General features: G+C 39.4%; 3 protein-coding genes across 12 annotated transcripts in view; 2 read left to right on the forward strand and 1 right to left on the reverse strand.

Annotated features, from left to right (window-relative positions):
- The window catches only part of GLRX2 (glutaredoxin 2), an 18,778-nt gene extending 14,097 nt beyond the window's left edge, over nucleotides 1-4,681 (forward strand). For 2 of the 3 annotated variants that reach the window (XR_003436123.1, XM_027122171.1), the window contains one exon: nucleotides 4,331-4,681. The gene's annotated coding sequence lies outside the window, so the exon portion shown is untranslated. The remainder of the gene's footprint in view (nucleotides 1-4,330) is intronic. The other variant, XM_027122170.1, reaches the window with a different exon arrangement.
- Nucleotides 898-21,460, reverse strand: RO60 (Ro60, Y RNA binding protein). Of its 4 annotated transcripts, XM_027122163.1 has the most exons (10): nucleotides 20,173-20,304; nucleotides 19,258-19,406; nucleotides 11,794-12,392; nucleotides 7,482-7,702; nucleotides 6,717-6,863; nucleotides 6,326-6,463; nucleotides 5,544-5,660; nucleotides 4,743-4,856; nucleotides 4,313-4,459; nucleotides 898-2,802 (listed from the first exon to the last, which is right to left on the reverse strand). In XM_027122163.1, the coding sequence occupies exons 3-10, from the start codon at nucleotides 12,371-12,373 to the stop codon at nucleotides 2,650-2,652; spliced, it is 1,617 nt and encodes a 538-aa protein (XP_026977964.1). In that variant the 5' UTR covers nucleotides 12,374-12,392; nucleotides 19,258-19,406; nucleotides 20,173-20,304; the 3' UTR covers nucleotides 898-2,649. The 4 variants fall into 4 exon arrangements, with proteins under 4 accessions (XP_026977964.1, XP_026977966.1, XP_026977962.1 ...); XM_027122165.1 differs by lacking the exons at nucleotides 19,258-19,406; nucleotides 20,173-20,304 and adding an exon at nucleotides 21,050-21,460; XM_027122161.1 differs by lacking the exon at nucleotides 19,258-19,406 and having other exon boundaries at nucleotides 20,173-20,346.
- UCHL5 (ubiquitin C-terminal hydrolase L5) overlaps nucleotides 20,527-23,721 on the forward strand; it is a 44,577-nt gene continuing 41,382 nt past the window's right edge. For all 5 annotated transcript variants that reach the window (XR_003436122.1, XM_027122168.1, XM_027122166.1 and 2 more), the window contains exon 1: nucleotides 20,527-20,747. Coding sequence is in view for 4 of the 5 variants with exons in the window: in XM_027122168.1 (XP_026977969.1) it covers nucleotides 20,672-20,747 (76 nt within the window). In the remaining variant the exon portion in view is untranslated. The remainder of the gene's footprint in view (nucleotides 20,748-23,721) is intronic.

Genomic DNA, 23,721 nt, shown 5'->3' on the forward strand with positions numbered 1-23,721 from the left:
ATTTCCTAATACCTAAAAAGATAAAAGTCTTGAATAATTCTATTTTATCACCTACTCTTGTAAGTCAATGTCTTCCCATTTTGTCGGGAAATGAACACTGGAATGGGAATGAAGAGACCAAGGTTTCTAGATCTAGATCTAGGGCTCCAAAGTCACACTCTCTCAGACCATGGATCCCTAAACTAACTCAAACAATTACCTTTTAAATTTCTAAGGTTTCTTCCAGCTTCTAAAGCTCCATGATTTGAAAATAAAGCTACCTTCAGTGGTGGCTTTTAGTTTTTTCTTTCTAAAATCTTACCATTTAATAGACTTATTTATGTGACTTCAAAAAAGTCACATCTAATCTTACTTCTGATGGATTTAATATTAGTTCCTGAACATATCTGTCTAAAAACAATATAGAAACAGTGTTTAACTGAAGGAAATAAACGTTTATACTATATTCCACTTAACATTTCTATTAGGAATAAAAAGTTAGATCATGTTATAATTTTTAATTTAAGAAGATTTTGGGGCTCCCCTGGTGGCGCAATGGTTGAGAGTCCGCCTGCCGATGCAGGGGACGCGGGTTTGTGCCCCGGTCCGGGAGGATCCCACATGCTGCGGAGAGGCTGGGCCCGTGAGCCACGGCTGCTGAGCATGCGCGTCTGGAGCCTGTGCTCCGCAATGGGAGAGGCCACAACAGTGAGAGGCCCGCGTACCGCAAAAAAAAGGAAAAAAAAAAGATTTTGGGTTTACTTAAAGAATTCAAGTACTATTACAAAATTCTGTTAGGTTCTTTAAACTCAATCTGAACATAATATTTTAATGTATCAAAAGTAGCTAACATGTCAAATCCAATGCCTGACAGAGGATAAAAAACAGATATCACAAGCCATGTATTTTTTTTTTTTGGGGGGGGGTAATGGTGCTACTAGCTTTGCTGACAAAAAAATCAGGTAAATCATAATATTTACAAATTGCTACCAGTGGCCTTGAAGGAAGAGCTACATATCAGACAAGGCCAGCATTAATTTATCAAATAAGTTTGAAAGGAACATTGTCTTATTACTCCCAGAGCCCAAATTTCTCATGAAACAGAAGAAAATATACAAATTCTAACATTACGTAAGTCCCTCTGCTCCCCAAAACATAAAACCTCTAACCCTCAAGCACGTGAAAGTATAATTTACATTTACTAGTTTGACTTTTCATATAATATTGAGAAGGGCTTTATAAATCCCCAGTAAATCTTTAAATACATTTAAAGAACAATACATAAAAACTGAAGTTTTATGTGCACATTATCTTAGACAGCCATGATATAATTATGAGCAAATATACTGGCAGTTCAACAGGTTAAACCTCCCCACAAAGAAGGGATACTTGCTCAAGAAAATAGTGCACTTTATAATGAATAGGAAGTTTAATATACACAAATAAAATAGAAAAAATTAATTTCTTACAGACTGGTTAGTGATAATATGCCACACAAAAATTGCCTTTCAAACCTGAAAGACCTACCTTGCTTTATTATTTTTTTATACTATCAAAAAAGAATGTTTTGTCACAAATGAATAATGGACAAAGCCACAGATGAATAATGGACAAAGAGAGAGGAGGCCACTAACATGTTTACCATTAGAAATATCTAAAACCCATTTACAATTGGCTAAAAAAATAGATAAAAGTAATTAAAACAATATTTTTAAAGTAAGGAAAAAGCTAATCTGGCTATGTTTGAGATTTTAATTGTCATACTTTCAGATTATGAATGGGGGGAGTTAAATGCTTGAAACATCTGTTTTCATTTAAGAGAATGAAAAAAAAAGTGTGCCTACATGTGGCTATGTTGTTATAAGCCAGAGGAAACTGTCAAGTCATGCCCCCTCACTCACAGCAATAAACAAACAAAAGCAAACCAAAATAGACTTCCTTAGCTGACACAAACTTCAGATCTCAGGGGTTTCCCTTATGTTTCTGGTTAATGGTAACAATTCTACAAGTGTAAATTAAACCACAGAAACAAAATATCTTTTTCACTGACTGAGAAAGCTGCTATTTATGTGACTGTAGAAAACTGTTAAAGGAATTTGTAAAACTCATTCATAATCAAATGTCTTTTTTTTTTTTTGTCTTTTGTTTTTTTTGTTTGTTTTTTTAACCCCCTTGGTATAAAAGTTTACAAATGAGTTTCATATTCCATCACAGTTACATGGTCCAGTGCATTTCAGAATATTTGGACATTATCAAAGTTGTCCTTTACCAATGAAAACATTTAAGAAAACTTTAGGCATTTCTCAAATAAGTGACATGATATGGAACTACTTACACTTCTGGCTCTCTCTTCTAAGTACAAATGTGATTATTCGCCAAAGCAAAACTGTTTGACTATCTTACAGCCTCTCAACAAGAGTTCTCTATTAGATAGAGGGGGCTACAGTGTATTCTGAAGCTATTTCCCAAGAGCTAGTTTAGTAGACAGAAAGAACTTTGGGCTCATCTTATTGTTCCTTCCTTTTTTTTGGTAAGGTAAACTTTCCATTATGCACATACTATACCATCATCCTACTGTCTTTCATTGGATTAAGATTAGCTGGGAAGTAGCGGTGTATTAGCGAGATCACTGATGGCAATGGACCTCTTAGACTGTGCTGGTGCGTATGATTAAATCATATCTAATGTGAAACTTCGAATCACGTCCAGAGCTCCAGTATCAAAGCCACACATATCCAACATGCCTCTATCATCTGGGTCTGCAATGGTAAAACCATTTGATGTCATTCCACAGACAATCAACTTGGCTGGAATATCCATATTCTGTAGGAAAAGATCAAAAATATTTTAAAAACAGTATGTAAGCAAAAGCAAATTTTAACCTAAAATTAAAACACTTTAAATTCTATCACAGCTTTTCATTACAAAGCCAATTTGTTTTTCCTCCATAAAAATCTGTCAGTCTTCTGGGGCCAGACTATGTGATCTTCAGAAGAATAGAAGGTTATTAATAAACATGTCAACAACCTGTCTGAAATTCCTGCTTCTTTGTTCAATAGTTATTACTCATTTTATGGGCATAGAACACATTCCTGAGCAGCATAGGGACTGTGTACTTATGAAACTAGTCAGGATATTCAGGGGCATGACATTTTTACCAACATGTCAAACCCTGGGGCAGTATGTAAGGATATATGTAAGGAAACAGTTCCCTGGGGTTATCAATTTTTGGTTTATGACTTTGCTATGTATAACATATACGTCACATGTAATAACCTGTTCTCTACAGCTATGATTTCAGGCTAAAATAATTGAGTTTTTGGGAAAAACCAACAATCACTGAGTGTGCACTATGTCAGACACGATGTGCTCTTTGGGCAATTTATCTAATGTAATTGTTATAACAACCCTAAAAGCTACGCAGTACTTTTAACTACTATGGCACATATCACAGTAGTGATATACTACTATGACATGTATCAGTTAAATATTGATAATTCACTTGGATCCACAGTTAGTATAACGAGAAAGGCCCAGGACTCAGAACCCAGGCTGTCTTGACTCCGAATTCCGTTCTCTCACTTGTTCTCAAACTTAAGCATACATTAGAATCCCCGGAAGGGCTTGTTAAAACACAGTCCCACCCCAGAGTTCCTGATTTAGCAGGTCTCCCCATGGGGCCCAGGAATATTCATTTCTAACAAGGTGCCAGGTGATGCTAAGGCTGCTAGTAGGGAAATCACACTTTGAGAACCACTGCTCTTCATCAAGCTCTATTTCCACTTCCGGTCACACTCGCCACAATTCAAGTGCTCCACAGGCCACGTGACTGGTAGATTTCATACTGGATAGTGCAAATATAGAACAATTCCGTCATTTCAGAAAGCTCAACTAGAGAGCACTGATTAGAACACAGAAATACCCATAAAGCTTAAAACACAGATTACAGCTTTGCTTTAGGTTTATGTAATCCTTAGCAAAACTCAGAAATGATGCTTTAATTTTTCAAGGAGCACACTGAATCATTAAAAATTTACAGTTAAGGTAACAAAAATTTTGATTATTATCGAAAATACTGTTTGCAAAAGATATTAAAATGTATGGAACTGGAACTTGTTGAAATAAATTATGTATGTGTAGGTATTACTTCCTTATTTCCAGAACTGGTGTTATATTCCTATACAAAGGTACAGAACTACTGAGTCCAGAACGGGCGTAATATTCCTATACAAAGGTACAGAACTACCTTCAGTATCATTTTTTGAAAAATATAGTCAATGTTTGAGAATCGAATCTTATTTGGGGTGAGAAAGAATATTAGAATTTATCTTACCTTTCGATATTCCCTCAGAGCAACGGCAGGATGGACATGTCCAGCAAAGGTCTCGTTATCAGTGAATACTATGAAGACATCGGCAGCTGTATTTGTGTTTTGAGCCCAGATCATTGGAAGAGAGCAATCAGTTCCACCTGCTGGGATCTAACTCGGAAAAAAAACATGGATAAGAATACAAGAAAATGCCTTCATTTCTGTACTGACATGTCTGAAATAATTAAATACTTAAAAATACTATTTTATAGGTTATTTTGTTTAGACCCAATATATAGGCTTTCCCAAGGCTTGTAAATATATTTCTGATTCTGTGTTCATGAGAAAGTTGAGATGAAACAATTTGTTCTCACAAATTTATTAATATCAGGAATGACATCAATAAATTTTTATATAATACATGTTAAATAAACTTAATAAAACAGTTTCTTACCTGGCTCATAGCCATTAAAACCTGTTGTAAGGTCATATCTGTAGTCACTGGACATGGTACCATTTCATCTGAAAAAGCAACTATATGAGAATCTTTTTCTGTTCGTGTGACAACCTGAAAAATTCAATGGTAGTAATTTTCAGTAGATTTGGGGGAAACAAATACAGTATCTTGAAGTTCATCTTTAAAAGAAAATACCCTATGATGCTTACTTTTATTTCTAAACTTATATTACTGTGTTTGGAAACTATATAGTAACAGTGGTATAACTTTCAAAGTACTTTCACAAACTCTTATAAGGAAACTGGTTTTCACAACAATCCTTTGAAGCAAATAGAGTATATATTATTCTTCTCGTTTTATTAAATAAGGAATAAACCCACAGATGAGAAGCCAAGAAGCTCGCCTATGGTTCATATACTTGTTATTCAGTGACAGAGTCAGGCTAGAACAAGTCTCCTGTTATTATTAGTTCCTGATCTTTTAACGTTTATATTCATTAATAATTTCTCTAAGCATTATCTATTTCCTTAAAAATACTGGTAATATTTAATCTGTTGTTGTAAAATTAAAATTTCTACTCTGACTTTTCTTTAGACATGCTTTTTCAATATACCTACGATATTGTATATACCTAAGTATAAAAGTATATACAAGTATACCCAAGTATATATATAATACTTAAAGCTTTGCTTAAAACAAGCAAAAACATAATTCTTGATCATATTCAACTTTATAGTTTTGTCCCAGGGTAAACATTTTTAGGGTGGCAAAATCCTAAATTGTCTTAGGTGTTCTCACCATGCACATTGCTGCGGCTACTGTGCTAGCGTTGAGTACACTACCCAAAACTCTTTGGTTCATAGAAGCACTGACATCAATTGCCAGTAAGAAACGCTTTCCAGCTGGCTCAACTGTCTAAAGAGAAAACAAAACCAAACAATCATTAAAAGCAATCAAAGAAATGATAAGTATATTAAATTTCTAACGAATCATATTTACTTAATTTTCATTCAAAAGACTAAGATAAAAGGCCTGATATTTGATTTACCAATTGACAATTACAAATGCTTAGCTTTTACTAGAGGTAAAACAAAGGAAATAAGACGGCCTATTTAGTAATTTAAAGAAGTTATGATCTTCATTTATTTTAAATCTTTCCACATGAAGTAAACTGGGAATTTCTAGCAAGAAAGTTTTTTGTGGTAAAATACAAATAACATAAAATTTACCATTCCTAAAAAAATTACTTCCTATCAAGACAGAAGAGATCTACTACTGATTAACGGAAAAACAGAGGACAGAGGACCAAGTCACAGGGCTCCAGAGGAATGCAAAGTTTTTAATTTGGTACCTTAAAACTTATCAAAATGATCTTAGGATAACTGGTTGTTGTCCAAAGGTAGAGAGAAGTACTTTATTCATAAGCTTACAATGTTAATTATATATTCATTTTCACATGAACTAAGAAAAAAACAAATGAATATCTAATCAAAAATGGTTAAACTACTAATATCATCTTTAAAATGTGATATTATATCCTAACTGGGTCTTTTGTTTTAAAATGAAAATCAAACCATTACCTTAAATGTTTTGTAAAAAGCGGCATCCAAAGCTTGCAAAATTTCTTCATCAGGGCGCCACTTCAGTTTTCCTCTGAGCCCATGACCTGTTTTGTAAGTTTCTAATGCAATTAAAACATGAAATGGATGTATACGAGCCTAGAAACACAACCAAGACAGAAAGCAAATGTCAAATTCAAGTGAAAAACAGTAACTATTTCTTTTAGATTTTTGTTATTATGGCTAATAAATCTATTTCATAAAGAAAAGAGAAAAATGAGGACATATTAATCTTAGATTTAAGAGTCAGTGCAACTTGGTCTCTGAATACCTAAAAAATGTGCCAACCGCATTTCCAAAATTTAGGAGCCAACTTTTTCAATTAGTAATATTTAACAAAGGTAATGCTTACCTTTTTTAACAGTTTTTCATTACACAGCTTTTCACATACTAAAGACACTTCTGAGTTTCCTGGTTCAAGCACTGAATTAGCAGTCATCTTTCCAAGATTCCTTAGTAATGCTGTAAGAGGCATTTCTTGTAACAAAGCCTTCCATACCTATTGCAATAACACAGGTAGAAATATAAGGAATTAAGGGTAAATGTATAACATTGTTGTATCAATTAATAACATAGACTAAGTATTTCTTTTGGGGTTCAGAGCACGTTCTAAATAAAAATTGGTGTGAACTGGTCAAAGGCTCATCAAATAAAATAACTTGCTCTTTACTAGGGTAAGAAAGTGACGTATATTTTGTAAAGGAATTGCATATAAGAATTTTATTTATTTATTTTAATTAGTGAGGCAAATTAACCAGCACATTTTCTGGAGTGAAACTAATATTTATAAAATGCCAGCTACATCTGGGCATTGTGTTACGTGTTTTAAATAAACGTTAATTTTAAGATATATTTAAATTACTTTTTTTAGGAAATCCCCTGGCAGTCCAGTGGTTAGGACTCAGTACTTTCACTGCTGGGGCTCAGGTTCAATCCCTGGTTGGGGAGCTAAGACCCTGCAAACTGTGTGGTGGGGCAAAAAAAAAAAATTTTTTTTTAAGTATTAATTTTTTTAAGTATTATTTTTTAAAAGCATTACTCACAATTTATCCTTTTAATACACAGCGTAAGTTCCTCGTGTTTAATCACATGCTTTAACATATTATAATTTGCTTACCTCTTTAGACTTCAAGTGATTTGTTAGGAGATGCTCCCTAACCAGTCTGTGCTCTTCTATCAGATGAATGACTTCCAGTTCATCTTTTGTGCGCTTCACTTTCTCTACAGCCTCCAGATACTTTAATAATTTCTCAGTCTCCACAGAAAGTGCTTTTTCTTTATACATTTCATGGACCTCTTTCCAGCCCTTTGTAATATATTTGGTAACAATAGCAAGTCCTTTAACAAAGAATTAAAAAGGCATGTAGGATTATAAGTTAAAGAACAGGACATGTTATGGAGAACGCATTATGTGAAAGGCACATCTAGATACACGGGAGTTTAAACCGACATGCTACTTTCTATGATATTACAAACACATTTAAGCCAATGGAGTCTGCTAATTTTGCCTATTCCCTCATAACTGCTTCAACATGAGACTTTGGAGGAAAAGCTCCAATATCCTAAGTCATTTCGTTATGGAGCTTTTATTTATTTTTTGAAGCACTAGCATTAGAACCTTTGGTACACAGTGCCTATCTCAGGTCCACAATCTCAGAACTCACAAAAGTACAGATCTACCTCAATTAATCTCATATTCACTTGCCCCTTTAGCTGCTAAATAAATATGCATTTATAAATTGTAGAGATAAGTGGAAGTAGACAGGTAGGTAGGTAATTTGTGATTTTTTTTTAAATATCTGAGAAAGTATTACAGGCCAAATTTTTTAAAAAGGGAAAATAATGTGTTCATTTCTTCTACAATTCCTTTCAATAGCTGAAAGAGCTTTCAGTTGGGGGGCGGTGAGGAAACCTGGGTTCTAGCTTACATGTTGTCAATAAATGGCTGTGTGATCTTTCTAGGCCTTAGTTTCCACTTCTGTAAAAGGGGGGGAGGGGACAGACTGAATTATTAAATTCCAGGGTCTATGGGGGTAGGTAAAGTAAATAAATGAACGAGGCCACTGACAGAAGAGAGAGTGGTTAGCACTGTGGTGAACTAAAGAGAGAATGCCCTGACAAATGTTTTAGTGAAATATTGGCTCACTGCTGCCAAAAAACCGTGTTTTCAAAAGAAGGTACAATATGGATTTTTATGTGATGTTGCGAAAGAGTTCATTTTTTCCTAAAATATAGTGCAGGCCAAATAAAATACATCTCTAAGGCAGATTGAGCCTATGTGCTATTTCTGAACTCTAATTTAAATAACTTGATCAAAAGTTAGTACTAACATGCAGGAACTTCTAAATTATCGTGACTCTTGCTATCTTACAGATCTTAGTACAAAATATTACATTGCCTTAAATGAGTTAATGTTTCATGTGAGCATGTTTTCTATTCTTTCCAACGAAAATAAAACTTTCGGGGCTTCCCTGGTGGCGCAGTGGTTACAAATCTGCCTGCCAACACAGGGGACACGGGTTTGAGCCCTGGTCCGGGAAGATCCCACATGCCGCGGAGCAACTAAGCCCATGTGCCACAACTACTGAGGCTGTGCTTTCTAAAACCTGAGTGCCTAGGACCCGTGCTCCTCAACAGGAGAAGCCACCACAATGAGAAGCCCGTACACTGCAATGGAGAAGCCCCCGCTCACCACAACTAAAGAAAGCCCGTGCGCAGCAACGAAGACCCAACGCAGCCAAAAATAAATTAATTTATTTAAAAAAAAAAAACTTTCAGAAAGTCTGTCTTATTATTATCTTTATCTTCCTCAAGTCCTAGAATTGTGTTGGCCACACAGTAGGTACACAATAAACACGTGATTAGTTGAATCACGCTTTGAATTGTTTTATCTGTTTAAATACACATATCAGTTACTTACTTGGTAACTTAAGAGTTTGTTTCCAAACACTAGGCTCTGAGAAGCCTAAAGATCTTCTACACCTAAACATATTGCTATTATTACAAGGTTTCAAGTATGAGTTCTGCCCTCAAAAATCTAGAATTGAAGAATCCTATGTGTGGGACTAAGTTTAGGGAATATCTACTAATTTCTCAATTTATAGACCAAGAATTCAAAACTAGAATAACTATTTGCACAAATTCAGAAACTAATTTTTCAAATTTGAACTAGCACTTAGGCCCACACCACCACATAGTGTCTCAACAGACAAATAAAGCTGGATGCCTACAGCCTCCTCAAACTGGAGCAAAAATTTAAAGAAATTTTTCAAGTTAAAAAAATTAAGCCATGAATATGTTAGGGAAAAAAAACACAGGTATTTTTATGACTTTAGGTTGGAAATAGCCTTTCTAAACCTAACATAAAATAAAAACGTACTAACAAAGGCAGATAAGTTTGATTACATGAAAATTCCAAACTTCACTGTGCCAGAAACCCCCTCCATCAAAAAACGAAAAGACAAAGAAAAAAAAAAATGGGGGAAAAGTGCATACAATGCATATAATAATAAATTATTAATTCCTATACTTGGTATTCCAACTTCTGAGAACAGTGCCCCATCTACAGTAGGTGCTCAATAAATATTTGTTGAATGAATGGTGACTATAATTATTGCTATTTTTATAATATTAAAAACAGCAACTTGATAGATTAAAAAAAAGATACAATATAATCCATGAAAAATATAATCAATAAGCACATGAAAAGTTGAGCTTTCGCCCAAATACATAAATTCAAATAACAAGATAAAATTTTTTACCTATCATTGGCAAAGATTAAAAAACACTGGTAAAGAGTCAGTGTTCAAATGTGTGGAAAGGGGCCACTTTCACATACTCTTTGTGGATTTAAGCATTACAGAAATTATAGAAACATTTATATTAACCACGTTTTTTCACTGTAGTATTTTTTTAATAGTATAAAAAACCCAGAAGCTACTTAGCTGTTATCAGTAAGAGACTAGCTACATAAATTATATTCATATAATGGCACACATGCAATTATTTCTACTGACCTGAAAAAAATCAATATACTTTTAACTGAAATAAAGAAGGTATATAAAATTAAAAAAAATAAAACATATTTAGGAAAAATCGGGAGTAATATACAACCTATGTATAGTGATTTCTTTTGAAGGGCAGGACTACTTTCTGCATTATATTTTTTTGTATTATCCAGCTACTTTAAAACAAGCATGTAGGGAATTCCCTGGCAGTCCCATGGTAGGATTCGTGCTTTCACTGCCGAGGGTGCAGGTTCAATCCCAGGTCAGGGAACTAAGATGCCACAAGCTGCGTGTGGAATGAATGAATGAATGAATGAATGAATAAGTAAATAAAACAAGCATGCAATTTCTAATAAAAAATCAAAATATAAACGTGTTTATATACATAAATGTTTGCAGTAATTTACTGCTCAAACTTCATTTGAAAAAGTCCATTTGTAATTTAAAAAAACAAGGGATAAATTAAGAATTACTGAGGAGATACTATGTATGAAGGTATCATTACACAAGCTATGTGGGAGGGAGGGGAGAGAACCGACACTGCCCTTTACTCCGTGCCAGGAACTGTGGAAGTATTGTAATACACACTATCACATTTAGTTACCATAATTTTAAGAGTTATTCCTTTTCTAACTTTTTTAATAGATGAAGATACAGAAACTCAGAAAGGTTAAGTTACTTGGTGTAAGGACACAAAGTAATAAGTAGAACTGAAATTTGAACCCATCTGAGGGGCTGTCTTTTCAAGTTTCACTTCTGCTGTAAAAAAAAAAATGTCAAATTTGGACATGTTCATTTTGTGAAAGTTCACACTTAAAATTATTCCCGTTCAAAAGTTTTTCTTATTTCCCTTCTAAGAAGGACTAGAGTCATTGTAGACCCAACTAACTTTTCAAAAGTCTCTTCCCACAGACATAGAAAAACTGCCCCAAGTCACCATGACCCCTGGCTGACCGCGTGGAGACAACTACCATCCTGACTCGTTAAGTTCAGCACTACTTTGGGTGGCCTTTAGGTTCCACGGAACATATGTCCTAGGAAGACAGGGAGGGAGAAAAGGGGCTAAAGCAGTACAGCCTGGCTATCTGCCATCTATTGGCTAGGAGCCGTTTTGATTCCTACAACTTTAATCATATCCATGCTGCTTTCATAGTCCATAATCAAGGGGGTGAGCATTCTAGTTAGCATGGTGACATTTTAAGATTTAGAATATCAAGCTGCAAATCTGTCATTTGATTCTTGATCATTAATGTCTAGGTGTTTAATTCCAGGTTGGCATTAAACATACATGAATTAATCAATGTGTTCTGAGAATTAAAGGCTATTTCTAGAAAATATTACACAACTTTCTTATGTTAAATATAAATTTGCTATTTGTTGGATATCGGCACCTCACCCCCCGCATGAAGATCTTACGCTTACCTTCACTGGAAGGTTTAAGATGCGACAATCTTAACAGATCTTTGTGAGACCAGCCATTTCTTTGTTTATATTTTGTGACGGCCAGGGCAAGGGCCATGCCACCTTTTTCATTGTACCAGTCTGCTACGGCCTTCCGGAGGGCGCGACCCCACATGCCACATTTCATGCTTTCCTTTAGATCTTTCTTAAATTGTATAAAAGTAAAGAGATGTGTAGGAATGCGACAAACTTCAGAAACAGCTTTGAAAGCGGCTTGTTTTGTGCTTATGTCAGAACACTGGGAACAAATGGCGAGGGCAAAGAGCATAGGCTCCTGCTTTGCAGTTCTGCCTTCTTGACTAAATGTCTTTATTTCCTGTATCACTTCACATCCTCTGCCATCTTCAATCAATCTAATTAAAGCTTCAGCATTCTCAAGGCCCAACTTCTGTTCTTTGATAGAGTAAGTCCCACCTTCAGAACCAAAACACAAGAACCGCTGCAGCCGATTCATATCAGTGACTTGCCACACATAACCGTCTTCAGAATTGGCTATCTGCTTCTCATTCAGTGGCTGCATTTGGTTTACCAATTCCTCCATTTTTTTGTCTTCTAGGAAACTGTCAAAAAGCAAAATGTTATTTTAGCTAGAAACAAGAAAATTCTAAAAAGGAAAATTATTTATTAATCTATGCTCATTGAAATCTGCCATGAAATCTTTTAATTTAAAAATATTTCTGAAGCTCAGTAACTGGTGGTATAACGATCAGAAGCAAAAGCTAAGAAGTCGTATTTTTGAGGTATAGCTTGTTGCTTCAGAGACTGAGCAGGCAGTTCAGCATGGAGTCTACAGGACCAGATGGAGGAGAATACAAGGGGCGGCAATAGTCACTGACATAGACAGGGGGCTGACGCTCCCTTTACTTCCTGAATAACAGTGTAGACATTTTTGATTGTGTATCCAACATCTGTTCCTCCCTTCCCCCTTGTCTTATCCTCTTTCTGGTAGGAATGCCCTTCAGGGGACATTTCCCAGCCCCAAAGGATGAATCTTGATTGCTCTAAGCCAGTGTTCTCAAACTCTGCATGCATCAAAATTACTTTAAGTGCTAGTTAAAACACAAGATGATGGGTTCCACCCTCCCCCACACCCGCCCCCAGCCTGCCCCGAAGTTTCTTTCATAGTTCAGTATGTCTGGTTGAGGCCTAAGCATTCATACTTATCACAAGTCCCCAGGTGATGCTCTCATTCCTCTTGCCATGTGACTGGTACAGGTATTGGGCAAGTATCACAACTCCCACCAGTGAGACATAATAAGTCTGCTGGTTATACTTATGAGGTTTTCCTCCTTCTTAAAAAGGGGCTTGGGCTCTTAAAAAGGAATGGTCCCCTTTCTGCCTTGACATACTCATCTGCACATGATGCCTGAAGTGGTGTCAATATCTTGAGCCATGGGGGGTGCCACTTTAAGAAGACAAACTAATTTATAAGGATGGAAGCACCAGAAAGAAAAAAAAAAAAAGACGGAATCTGGGTCATTGATATCATCAAGTTACCTGTAACTGCCCTACTTAGAAATGTCCTAATATATTATAAGTATATCCTTATTGTTTAAGCCATTGGTAAGTTTTCTGTTACCTGTAGCTGAGAGCATGTTAACTGATTAACATCCTGTATCAACCGTGCTCATTTATAGTTTACTTCATCTGTGACTACCCACATTTTCCTCCTTGCATTATCTCTGAAGCTACTAGAACTAGCTGTCTGGCAGCAATATCCCTTTTTCTCCTCCAAAGGGAGTAACCACAATCATCCACTACTTTATCGGTCCACCGCTTCTCTCACTATAGGACAGCTGTTGATCTTCAGGTTTCCTGCCTGGGCCACTACAGTGCACTGGGCTTCTCCCCATGGCAAACAACCAACAAAAAATCCTCAACCAGCATTTACTGCATACTGTGTGTAAGGGGTGAAGGAGGTTTCTGTTCCATTAAAAAGATTTCTAAAACTTTTTTTCCTGCCCTCAGGGAAATCACAGTCTATTTGATGAGGTAGAAATTTATACATAATACAAAGCAAACTGTAATCAAGTGCTTTAACAGAAAAGTGAATGAGCAGAGAAGATAAAATAATGCTGTCTCAATAATCCAGGAAGACTGAAAAACTGGCATATAAAGTTTGGGGAGCACATTCCAGGAAGGGGTATATGAAATCTTGCTCTGTGTCTTTAAATTTTAGAAAAGGAACTAAATATACTGCGAAGAAATGTTGACAGGTAAGGTAGTAGCTTAAAGAGGAACACAGGTAAAAGATATTTTGTTTTCAAGATGATACAAGCTTCAGCATGTTTATATACTGTGGGGAAGGCTAAAGACAGAATCCTGGTGAGTATTAACAATTAAAAAATAGCTAAGGAGAAAAGGGCCCTTTAAAGAAGAAAGGGAAGGAGAGGCACATAGACTTAAAATCAGGAGAGAGTGGTATCGTAGACCACAAGGAAGAGAATTTCACGGAGTGAATGGCTGGTAATGTCAAATGCTCAGCAATCAAGTAAGGCTGAAGTTGGCAATAGGAATGCCGAGGAAAGGCAATCGCAGTTGGGCGCTGTGAGAAATAGCTTGATTCTAGTGAGGTCAGGAGGGCATGCAGCGATGAAGAGACTTCACAGGTAGACTACTCTCGCACAGAAGCAACGTTCTAAAGGGAAGGTAAGAGAGAAGGCAGGAGCTAGAGGAAAAATCTTTTTACCTTTTCAGATGAGAGGACACTGAGGTTGAGGTTCAAACTTCAATTTGGAGAGGTGAAGTCAGCAGAGAAAGGGCGTAAGTGAGGGAATGAGATCCCTGAAAGAAGCTTCAGAGCATCCAGGCTGAGACTAGCCCTTGACAGCAGAAGAGGTGTCTCCTCCACTAAGGGTGAAGGTTATGGGTAATGATCCGTTTGAGGGAGTCAATGCGGGTAAATTGGGTGAGTTAGGGAGCAATGACAGACTGGGTCTCAGAGGGGGGAACACACAATGGTGCAGAGATAAGTGCTGGGAAGAAAGCCTCACATTGTGAATGTGGCTAAGGGGGACAGTGATTTGAATTGTGCTGGAAACAGCAGTGTCAATATTCCAAATAAAGCGCTGACATAAAGTAGTTTATGTCAGCACAGGCCCAGGCTTCAGGTGGTGTCAGAGACGAAATGATCATATTACATTCGTCATTATGGACTGATTTATAGTGACTGAGTACAGCACAGGCTGAAACTCCTGGTGCAGTGGATGTTGCTTTTTCTATGTATTTGTACCCCCTTTTCAATATGGCGTTTACCTCTGCCTTTCAATCCAAAAAGGCTAAGAGCCTTCTCAAAGATAGATAACATTAATTGCTAATTCCAGTAGAAATTTTTTGACATTGCTGGCCTCTCCTTTAGATTTTAACAAAACACACTCTTTCTGGTGTTACTTCAACCTGGCTATTCCTGCTTATCAGTCATATTTGTTAAATGAATAATTTGTAAACTTTAAAAATTGTATTAAAAAAAAAGAAGAATATCTGATTTTTGTCCATGGTTCTCACAGGGCTTCACATACCACTTTGGGTTTATATCCGAAAAAAACAAAAAAACTAACTCGAAAAGATACATGCACCCAATGTTCATAGCAGCGTTACTTACAATTGCCAAGGTATGGAAGCAACCTTAGTGTCCATCAACAGATGAATGAATAAATAAGATGTGGTATATGCATACACAATGGAATACTACTCAGCTATAAAAAAGAACGAAATTTTGCCATTTGCAGCAACATGGATGGACTTGGAGGGCATTATGCTAAGTGAAATAAGTCAGAGAAAGACAAATACTGTATGGTATCACATGCAGAATCTAAAAAATACAACAAACTGGTGAATAAAACAAAAAAGAAGCGGACTCACAGATACAGAGAACAAACTAGTGGTTACAGTGGGGAGAAGGAAGAGGGAAGGGGAAATATAGGGGTAGAGGCTTAAAAAAAAGGGTTATTATGGGACTATATGAAATCATATGTGTGAAACTTCTGAAAACTGTAAAGCACTATAGAATTTAAAGAATCTTTTATTCAATTTAAAAAGAGTTAATAAAAAAAAAACTTGAAATATCCTGATTGATGGGAGTATCTTTGTTATGCTAATGAGGTGACTCATCCTGGGTCTTTGGATCGCTTCCAGTTGGGGGTCACCATAAAGACCAATCATCTGATTAGAAGGTTGGAACTTTAGGCCAGATCAACCTCCCAGGAGGGAAGGAAGGCAGGTGACTTACCTCAACCACAGGGTCAATGAATTAATCAATCATGCCTAGTCATGAAACCCCACATACAAACTCTGGACAACAAAGTACAGTGGAGGGACTTCCCTGGTGGTCCAGTGGTAAAGAATCCACCTTGCAATGTAAGGGACATGGGTTTGATCCCTGGTCAGGGAACTAAGCTCCCTTATGCCGCGGGGCAACTAAGCCTGTGCGGCACAACTACTGAGCCCGAGTGCCGCAAACTACAGAGCCCACTCGCTCTGGAACCTGCACACCACAAGTAGAGAGAGAAAACCCGCATGCCACAACTAGAGAGGTCTGAGCGCCACAATGAAGAGCCCACGCGCCCCAACGAAAGATCCCGCGTGCCTCAATGAGGATCCCACACACCGCAACTAAGACCCGATGCAGCCAAAAATAAATAAAATAAAATAAATAAATAATAAATAAATCTTAAAAAAAAGAAGTTCAGGAGAGACTCCGAGTTGGTGAACACTGATGTGCTGGGACTGTGATGTACCAGGATTCTACAAACAGAAGGAATCCCTCTACTGCCTCCAGATTTTGGCCTGAGCGGGTCTTCCATTTGGCTGTGCCTGAGTTGCATCCTTTATAAAAACTGTAATCATAAGGATGGTGCTTTTAGGGAGTTGAGTCATTCTAGTGAATTACTGACCCTGAGCGCATTGTGGGAAGAAGCCTAGTTGGGTGGACTGGGACCTTATTTGAAGCTGTTGTCTGAAGTAAGGGCAATCTGTTTGGGATCCTGCCCTTTCACTTGGGGGATCTGATGCTAACTCTGGAACTGAACTGAGCTGATCTCAAAATACAGACACCAAAGCTGTAAGTGACAAAAGAAAAAAACCGATAGACTGGACTTCATCAGAATTTAAAACTGTGTTCCAAAAGACACCACAAAGCAAGCAAAAAAGACATCCCATGGAATGGGAGAAAATAGTTGCAAATCATACATATGATAAGGAATTTGTGTCTATAATATATAAAGAACTCATAACTAAATAATAAAATGATAAATAACCCAATTAAAAAATAGGCAAAGACCCTATATAGGTATGCCTTCAAAGAAGGTATACAAATGGCCAACAAACACAAAAATGGATGCTGAATATCATTGGTCATCAGGGAAATGCAAATCAAAACTGCAATGAGATACCACTTCACACCTACTAGAATGGCAATAATCAAAATGACAATAATAAGTGTTGGCGAGGATTTGGAGAAATTAGAACCTTCATATACTGCTAGTGGAATGTAAAATGTTGCATCATATGATATCTCTATATTTAACCTTTTGAGGACCTGCTAGATTGTTCTCCAAAGTGGTAGAGGGTTTCTTTAGGGGTGATGAAAATGTTCTGAAATTAGATAGTGGTGACTGTTACACAACTCTGTGAATATACTAAAACCCACTGAATGTGATGTGTGAATTCTATCTCAAAAATCTGTTATTAAAAAAAATTAAAAATTGGCTAGGTGAAATATATTTGGAAAGTTATTTAAATAGATAAGCATTTAAGTGATATTTAACCCTACATTTTTTATATTTGTCTTTAGAAAGAAATTTGAGATACACACAGACATACATATACAGGACCTTAATTTCTTCCTTCCCCAAATGTTATCATCACCCTTCTCAAAGCTTAAGCTCCAGTGTCAGTGGTTTAGAAGGCAGTTGGGCAGTGAGTGAGGTCAAAGCCTGGTCATCAATTAATCCACTCCTGAATAATCAAGTGTTGTAAATCCAGATTAACAAACAAACAAACAAAAGATAGTTAATTCTTCTTTCGGTTGGCCTGACCTGTTCGGTGCTCTTAAAGCAACAACCCTCCAAGGAAATGTAATACAGCTAAAGATGTATTAAATGTCTATAAATCAAAATTTTGAGAGGAAATCAAACAGATCACAATATCATTAAAAACACGGCCACACTCTGAAATTGGATGTGGATATTTTATACATTGCCCACTTCTCTTTTCCCTAATTTTGAATGCAAAACCAGTGAATGGCAGTAATACACAGTATGCAATAGCACTAGTTCTTCTTCTTATTCGCTGGAACTAGAACATCTATAGTAACGTTTAACAGTGCTAATAATATATTACTTCTAAGGATTCCTACATTCTTCTTGAATGTACACATCTAAATATCTTTCCCAAGTCTCTTGATCATTTGTCACTTGAAAAGGCTCCCTTTCATCCCAAGAGGTCAAACAAGTTTGCAGCTTATTCCTTTTTAAATGGAGTCAAAGCTGACTTACATCTATGAGAGCAAGACAGTTTGAAAGAAACAATACTGCAAACACGGGGGTCACAAATTCAGATAGCTGTATCACTCAGACTGGTAAATGGACATGAGCGAATCAAGTCAAGGGTGATGCAATAAAAAGTGGTGAAGGGGCTTCCCTGGTGGCGCAGTGGTTGAGAGTCCGCCTGCCGATGCAGGGGACACGGGTTCGTGCCCCGGCCCGGGAGGATCCCACACGCCTCGGAGCGGCTGGGCCCGTGAGCCATGGCCGCTGAGCCTGCGCGTCCGGAGCCTGTGCTCTGCAACGGGAGAGGCCGCAACAGTGAGAGGCCCGCGTACCGCAAAAAAAAAAAAAAAAGTGGTTAGGAACTGGAGCAGACATGACAGCATGACATCCTGAAGGAATACACCTTTTAACCAACTGGCTGTCATGTAGTTTGGGCCTCATATTGCCAGATCTTCTCAAAAACTCAGAAATCTGGATTTTTAGGTGACCTCTTAGGATTAAATGTTAACAACATAATTAAAGAAATTTGACACCCCCCCCATTCTGATTACTTATAGGTTGTTTTAAGGGCTAAACTTTCAGTTTGGTCTTTCTACAATAGGCACCACGTTCAGTTGGGTATCAAATGTTAGTTTTGATGTATTCAATAGTTACTTAGCACCAAAAACATTTTCAAGTTCACAGCAATACTGCAGATTAAGAAAATACGGCAAATTCCTGCAAACAGCTTTGGGCTCTGATGACACTCATTCTAGGCATGGTTCATAAGGAAATAAGGCTAGACTCCTGTGCCACACAGACTTTCCCATTTAAATATATTTAACAGAACGGATACCTCTCCCGCCCCCCACCAGCTTGAAGACACAGTCTCCCAGGGGCAAACTTCAAGAAAGTTTCCCCCCCCAAAAATTTTTTTTTAATCTAACCCCTGACATACATTTTGGCTTCTACTCCATAATATAACCACGGTTGTTTTCATATAAAAGTTGTGCCGCTGTTTTATCTCAGTAAAATGTATCATGTTTATTTCGTAGCTTCACATAGTCCTGCAGGACAAGGTTCCCTTATTCCAGGGCACAGGTCCTCCTGCTTGAGAAGCAAAGAATCCGAGTTTTACCAAGTAAAGGTTTTTTTTTTTCTTTCCTGGAAGCCAAGGGCCCTTCTTGGAAGTCAGAGCTTTAAGGAGTGATGCATAAACACTACTACTCTGAAAGATTTTAGTTTTAACATTACTATTGTGCAAGGGCCTGGTGAATGAGGTTTCGTGATTTAGTGAAGACAGCCATTTTTGGTTTAACGCATCTTTTAGTCTTAGGACCATTACAAATATTTTCAGATTAACACACTGCATTTTTCAACCTCATGTGCCTTGGAGGCATCGCGCGCCTTTACACTTGTCTATCAGCCCCACCGACGACAAGACGGATCGTCTCCTGTCCCTCGTCATTCCCTCCAGGACAAATTTCGTCCTCGGTCTTCTCACAAAGATCCTTCTTCCCGAAGCCCAGAGGCCGGGCAACGCCTCTCGGCGCAGCAGCGGCGGGAGGAGGAAAAGGAGGAGGAGGAGGGGGAGGAGGAAAGCGGGCCCCTGGGACGCCGGCCTGCGGGAAGCTCCGCAAGTACAAGCGGGAGCGATCCCCGCTTCGGGAAGGGCCCGGCCCAGCAGAGGTGTCGGTCCAGCCACCCAGGACGGCAGGGCACGGAGGCGGGGAGGGAGACTGGTCGGCGCAGCGTCTGCTCCGGCCTCGGCCGCGGGGATGCGGGGTGAGGGCCACGGAGGACCGGCCGGACCCAGGCGCCGCTCAGACCGCAAAAAGGGCCCCGGCCAGCCGGCCGCCCGCGGTGTCCTCACCTGTGCCCGGCGGCCGATTCTCCGAAGCCGCCGCGCCACCGGGAGAAGCGCTGCGCCACGCCGCCGAAAGACGACGCGCGTCAGCCTGAGGGGTGGCGCCTGCTCCAACTCCGCCGCCCGGGTCTCCCGGTTCGGCTCCCGGGAACGAGCCCCGCCCCCCTGGGCGTGCCCCGCCCCCGCCCCAGACTGGCGAGAGTCCCGGATGTTCCCTCCTCCGGCGCCCCAAATCCCGCCCTTTCTCGGCGGCCCTGGCCCCTCGGAATCGGCTCCGGGTCCTGCGCAGCCCAGAAAGAGTTTCGCCGTCTCTTGGGTGGCTAGAGCGTCCTCCCGCGCTCTGTCGCGCTGCAGGTGACGGCGCCCGGAGGCTGTCGGGAAGTAGGCGGGGTGACGTGAGGTTGACGAGACAACGGCGGGTTTGCAGAGCTCAGTGGCCGGAGGCGGCTGGATTTGGGGGGGTGCCGGAGCCGGAGGTGGAGCGGGGCGGCGTGTGGCCGGGGCCATGACGGGCAATGCTGGGGAGTGGTGCCTCATGGAAAGCGACCCCGGGGTCTTCACCGAGCTCATTAAAGGATTCGGTGAGAGCCAAGGGGACCGTCCTGGGCCGGGGGTCACGGGAGGAGGCCTGATCTGGGCACGCAGTGCTTCCCTGCGGCCGCCGTCGCCCAGCGTCTGAAGGGAGGCGACTCTCTAACCGTGGAGTCGGGGAGGGGGAAAGGCAGGGCTCCGGTCCCTCCTTGGTCCCGGCCAGTCGCGTTTCCGTGGTGATCTGAGAGCCACACCGCGAGGGCAGGAGCGTGTCCCCGGAACTCGGCGCTCCAGTACTAGCTTCACTGACCTGAGCCCCCGCCCCGGTTCCCACCACCCCCGCTTTACGTACCGATTCTTCCCTTTGCACCACGGGGCGCCCCCATTCCGGGCAGGGGTGCCCAGGTACGTGTCTCAGGCCATCGGTGCTACAGGAAAAGTCGGATGCGCCTTGTCGAGGGTGGGGTGCCCAAGGCCCAAGCCGCCCCGGAACCTGACATTCGAGTTATTCGGAGCAGAACCCCTCGAGTGTGTGCCCAGCCCTGCGAACGTCCGCACAGGCTGGCCGCGTGGGACGCACGGACCAGCTCGCTCGTTCTGCTCATTTTGTGGCCTCCGGGGAAGTGTGCTTTCTCCACCTAGTGCTCCAGAGGCCACATGCTTGCCTCGTAATTTCTTTCTGACTCTGTTCCTTATCTCTGGTCCTAAGTAACCAACATATTTGACTTTGTAGCCTTTCCTGTCCCTGCAGCTCTTCTTTGGCTGTAAGTTTATTTTTATCTGTTATTTCTCAAGTATTAATTTTAGCTCTTATGTTAAAACTTGTACTTGAGGTGGAAATTCAACATTGAAATAGATAACTGTTTGTTGTACGTAGCTGACTGTTTGGATATCATGTATTGGGCATATATTGTTTACCTGCTATGTCTGACACATTGGTAGGGTTTGGATATTTTTAATGTGAATAAAGCATGACTGCTGTTCTAAAGAACTGACAAGCAAATTATAATATGGCGTATTAATTGCTACATTAGAGTAGGTACACACAGGTCGTGGAAGAGCACAGGCAGAAGGAAAGGCATAAACAGTAGTGGTGGTAAAGTATATGACTTAGGGAACAGCTGGGAAAGTGACTAAAACATAATGTAACAGACTTAAGGAGTATTTCAATCCGAAGCTGAAAAGATAAACTGAGGCCAGATTGTGTGGCATGTTGTGTAGTGTGGATTGCCCTGTAGCCCCTGGGGACTTAACTGTCAAAGATATTTCAAGGCTGAAATGATATTTTTATAATTTAAAAAGATTTACTACTTGTAGTGTGCAGGGTAGATTGGCGTGAAGTAAGAGAAGCTAGAAGCCTCTTAAAATGGTCAGAATTTGAGATGATTGGCTCCACACATAAAGTAGTGATTTGGAGAGGAGGAGGTCGATTCAATAATTTTTGCTATATTTAAATCCACAGGACTGTTAACTGCTGGGATGTAGGGAAAAAGAGGTGACAATGACTCAAGTTTCTAGCTTGGGAGACTGGTGAAGTACAAGTACAAGAGAAGAGTAGGCTTGATGGACAAGAAAGTGGGTTCAGCTTTGGACATACACTGAGTTTGAGATGTCTGCAGGTTTTAAGCCATAAACTTTACCTTCAAAACCTTAACTATTATGACATGTTAGAGTTAACCTTAAGAAACGTTGTATCAGGCAAATTTGTTTATTTTAAAATTAGTCCATTCTGTTAAAGCTTTTGCTCCAATTTCGTACATGCAGAAAACTTGGAATTGAAAATGATTTAAATAAAAGCATGCGTAAGAGACTGCCATGGAACTGCACCTTCTGTACCTGCACAAATGAAAACTGAAGCTATAGTTATTAGACTGGTTTAATTAGCAGAAGAACTTTGCAACAAGTTAAATGATGGTAGTTGTATATCACCATCAGATGCTTCAAAGAGACTGAGTTTATTCCAGTCATTTTCTTTTTTCCTCATTCAATTCATGGATTTAAAAAACCTTTGGGGGCTTCCCTGGTGGCGCAGTGGTTGAGAGTCCGCCTGCCGATGCAGGGGACACGGGTTCGTGCCCCGGTCCAGGAAGATCCCATATGCTGCGGAGTGGCTGGGCCCGTGAGCCATGGCCGCTGAGTCTGCGCGTCCGGAGCCTGTGCTCTGCAACGGGAGAGGCCACAACAGTGAGAGGCCCGCATACTGCAAAAAAAAAATAAAAAAACCTTTGGAAGTTTATTCTTTCAAAAGTGAAACATCTTATTGTGTTATGAATGCTATTGTAGATTTAAGTTTCTTCATTGAAGTGGAAATTATTTGAGTTCAGTGAATATATTAAATAAAATTTTTGGTGGACTATAACGTCATGGTAAAACAAAGTTCTTATTAAATTAAGAAACTGATGGAGCAGAACTATACTTTCAATTGATACAATGCATACATAATTCATAAATGCAGCAAAACAAACTAGGATAGTCTACTAATTGAAAATAGAGGCTGTATATTTCTGCTTCCAGCCAAGATAGAGTAACAGGGACTAGATTTACTACAACAAATCAGTGACCTCAGCTTTCCCTTCAAGAAACTAGAAGAAGATGAGTAAATTAAACCTAAAGTAAGCAGATAAAAGGAAGTAATAGAGATCAGAGTTGAAATTAGTAAAACAGAAAAGAGAAAAATAGTGGAGAAAGTCAATGAAACCAAAAGCTGGTTTCTCAAAGGTCAATAAAATGCATAAACCTGTAGTCAGACTGATCAGAAGAAAGAGAGGAGACAAATGACCAATATCAGGAATAAGAGAGATGACATCACTACAGATTCTACAGATTTTTTAAAAAAATTAAATAGTTATTTTTTGGCTGGATTGGGTCTTCGTTGCTGCGTGTGGGCTTTCTCTAGTTGCGGCGAGCGGGGGCTACTCTTTGTTGCAGTGCACAGGCTTCTCATTGCAGTGGCTTCTCTTGTTGCAGAGCACAGGCTCTGGACGTGAGGGCTTCAGTAGTTGTGGCACGTGGGCTCAGTAGTTG

Source organism: Aethalodelphis obliquidens, unplaced genomic scaffold (genome assembly GCF_003676395.1).
Source record: "Aethalodelphis obliquidens isolate GAN/ISIS:26980383/991018 unplaced genomic scaffold, ASM367639v1 scaffold24, whole genome shotgun sequence".
NCBI classification, from domain to species: domain Eukaryota; kingdom Metazoa; phylum Chordata; class Mammalia; order Artiodactyla; family Delphinidae; genus Aethalodelphis; species Aethalodelphis obliquidens.

Bases quoted from the DNA above. Each gene is read 5' to 3' on its own strand.
- RO60 (XM_027122165.1), bottom strand. From the start codon at position 12,373: ATGGAGGAATTGGTAAACCAAATGCAGCCACTGAATGAGAAGCAGATA. The intron at 4,460-4,742 runs GTAAGAAACTGT...TTTCCGAGTTAG, and splicing joins TTTTAATGGCTATGAGCCAG to ATCCCAGCAGGTGGAACTGA. The intron at 2,803-4,312 runs GTAAGATAAATT...CTTTTCCTACAG, and splicing joins CTCTGAGGGAATATCGAAAG to AATATGGATATTCCAGCCAA.